At 51.0% G+C, this 1,411-nt stretch overlaps 1 protein-coding gene across 1 annotated transcript in view; it reads right to left on the reverse strand.

Annotated features, from left to right (window-relative positions):
* Nucleotides 1-1,411, reverse strand: part of MARCHF6 (membrane associated ring-CH-type finger 6) — an 80,635-nt gene that overhangs the window by 38,037 nt on the left and 41,187 nt on the right. Inside the window, exons 8-9 of the mRNA XM_023734821.1 lie at nucleotides 1,263-1,324; nucleotides 733-765 (exon numbers count right to left, since the gene is read on the reverse strand). Of these exons, the coding sequence (XP_023590589.1) occupies nucleotides 733-765; nucleotides 1,263-1,324 (95 nt within the window). The remainder of the gene's footprint in view (nucleotides 1-732; nucleotides 766-1,262; nucleotides 1,325-1,411) is intronic.

The following is a 1,411-nucleotide window of genomic DNA, read 5'->3' on the forward strand; positions in this document are numbered from 1 at the left end:
ACCACTCTCTGAGGGGCCTCCCCAGCTAGACAGAGTGAGGTGCAGCCTTGACCACCCCACAAGCACCCAGGGGAGCCTGCCTGCGGATGGACAGGACTTGGGTCTATGAGGATGCTGCTGGGCCCAGATCACACAGCCTTAAGCCCGTGCCTGCTCTGAACTCTGGTGTGTGAGCTGGCAGATGTATCCTGTGAGTCAGCAGGGTTTCTGCAGCCATCTTGATGCCCTGAGCATCCCGAAAATCCCAACTGGCAAGTGGTGCTTGCACTGCAGGCCCTGTAAGCAGCCTCGCTCCTCCTTCGAGTGCCAGGCAGCTCATCCTTACCTCAGCGCTGCGGCCTCTCCTGGCAGGTGGAGATCCCCAGGTAAAGTAAAAGGAGGACGCCCAGGCCAGTGCACACTCTTGCTGGGAGCACGCAAAACCGCTGGTTCTGGCCAGGACAGGCGTGGAGGCTGCACTTTAAAGAAGATCAAGTGCCCTTCACTGCCACCAACTCTGGACTCCCTTTTCTTTTCCAAAAATCAAACACTTAACACTGACTTCCTTTTAAAACAGCATTAGCCTTATGCTTTTCCAATACTTTCAATACACAAAACAGACTTTCTTCAATATACTGCATATTGAAAGCCAAAGGGCATTTGGAAAGGCAGCACACGCTGCAAATCGGAAGTCACTGGGTCACTAAGAAAGCAAATCACAGTTGTGTCATTAAAAAGAACACGTTTACTTACGAGAAAAACCAGGGATCCGTCAAGTCCCAGCATCTAAAAGAATAAAGGATAACAATACGCATTAATTCACAACGCAGCAGGATCTTCTACTGTTTCTGAAAAGGGCTGCCAGCACAGCTCGCCCACACTTCCCAGTACCGCCCCGCATTTCAGAGAGCAAAGGTTTGTTTATGGGAGCCGTATACTGGGTCTCCTTTCTTCCAGATCATATGGTTGTAAGTCTAAAAAAATTCTATCTTGGGTTTAATTCTTACATTACACATGGAGCTAGTCGAGATTTCATGACAGAACTATGTTATTCTGTTAACTGAAGCATCAAAATACTACTCAGATGGAAGCGCGTTACTGTTTCTCCAAAGCCCACAATGTGAAGTGGCGCGAGGCCAGATGACGGAGCAGCAGCCGTCAGTGGACCCCGCGGCACATTTCTCCAGAAATTAAGTTCTGGTAGCCGTTCAGAAATCAGCATGCACGTCTAAGCCCCCGCCCTGCCCCACTTGAGGCACAATGGGGACGACAGCCTGACTCACCCTCTCCCACGTGAGCTCCTCGGCAGCCCGGTCCCACTCCAGGGCATTCCAGTTCATGTCGTCTGCAAGCACAGTGCAGTGGAAAGATCACTGGGGGGGCCTCAACTACAAACAGTAAACCCATAACCCACGGCCGTCAAGGCAATTTC

Source organism: Trichechus manatus, unplaced genomic scaffold (assembly GCF_000243295.1).
Source record: "Trichechus manatus latirostris isolate Lorelei unplaced genomic scaffold, TriManLat1.0 scaffold00072, whole genome shotgun sequence".
In the NCBI taxonomy this organism is placed as follows: Eukaryota; Metazoa; Chordata; class Mammalia; order Sirenia; family Trichechidae; genus Trichechus; species Trichechus manatus.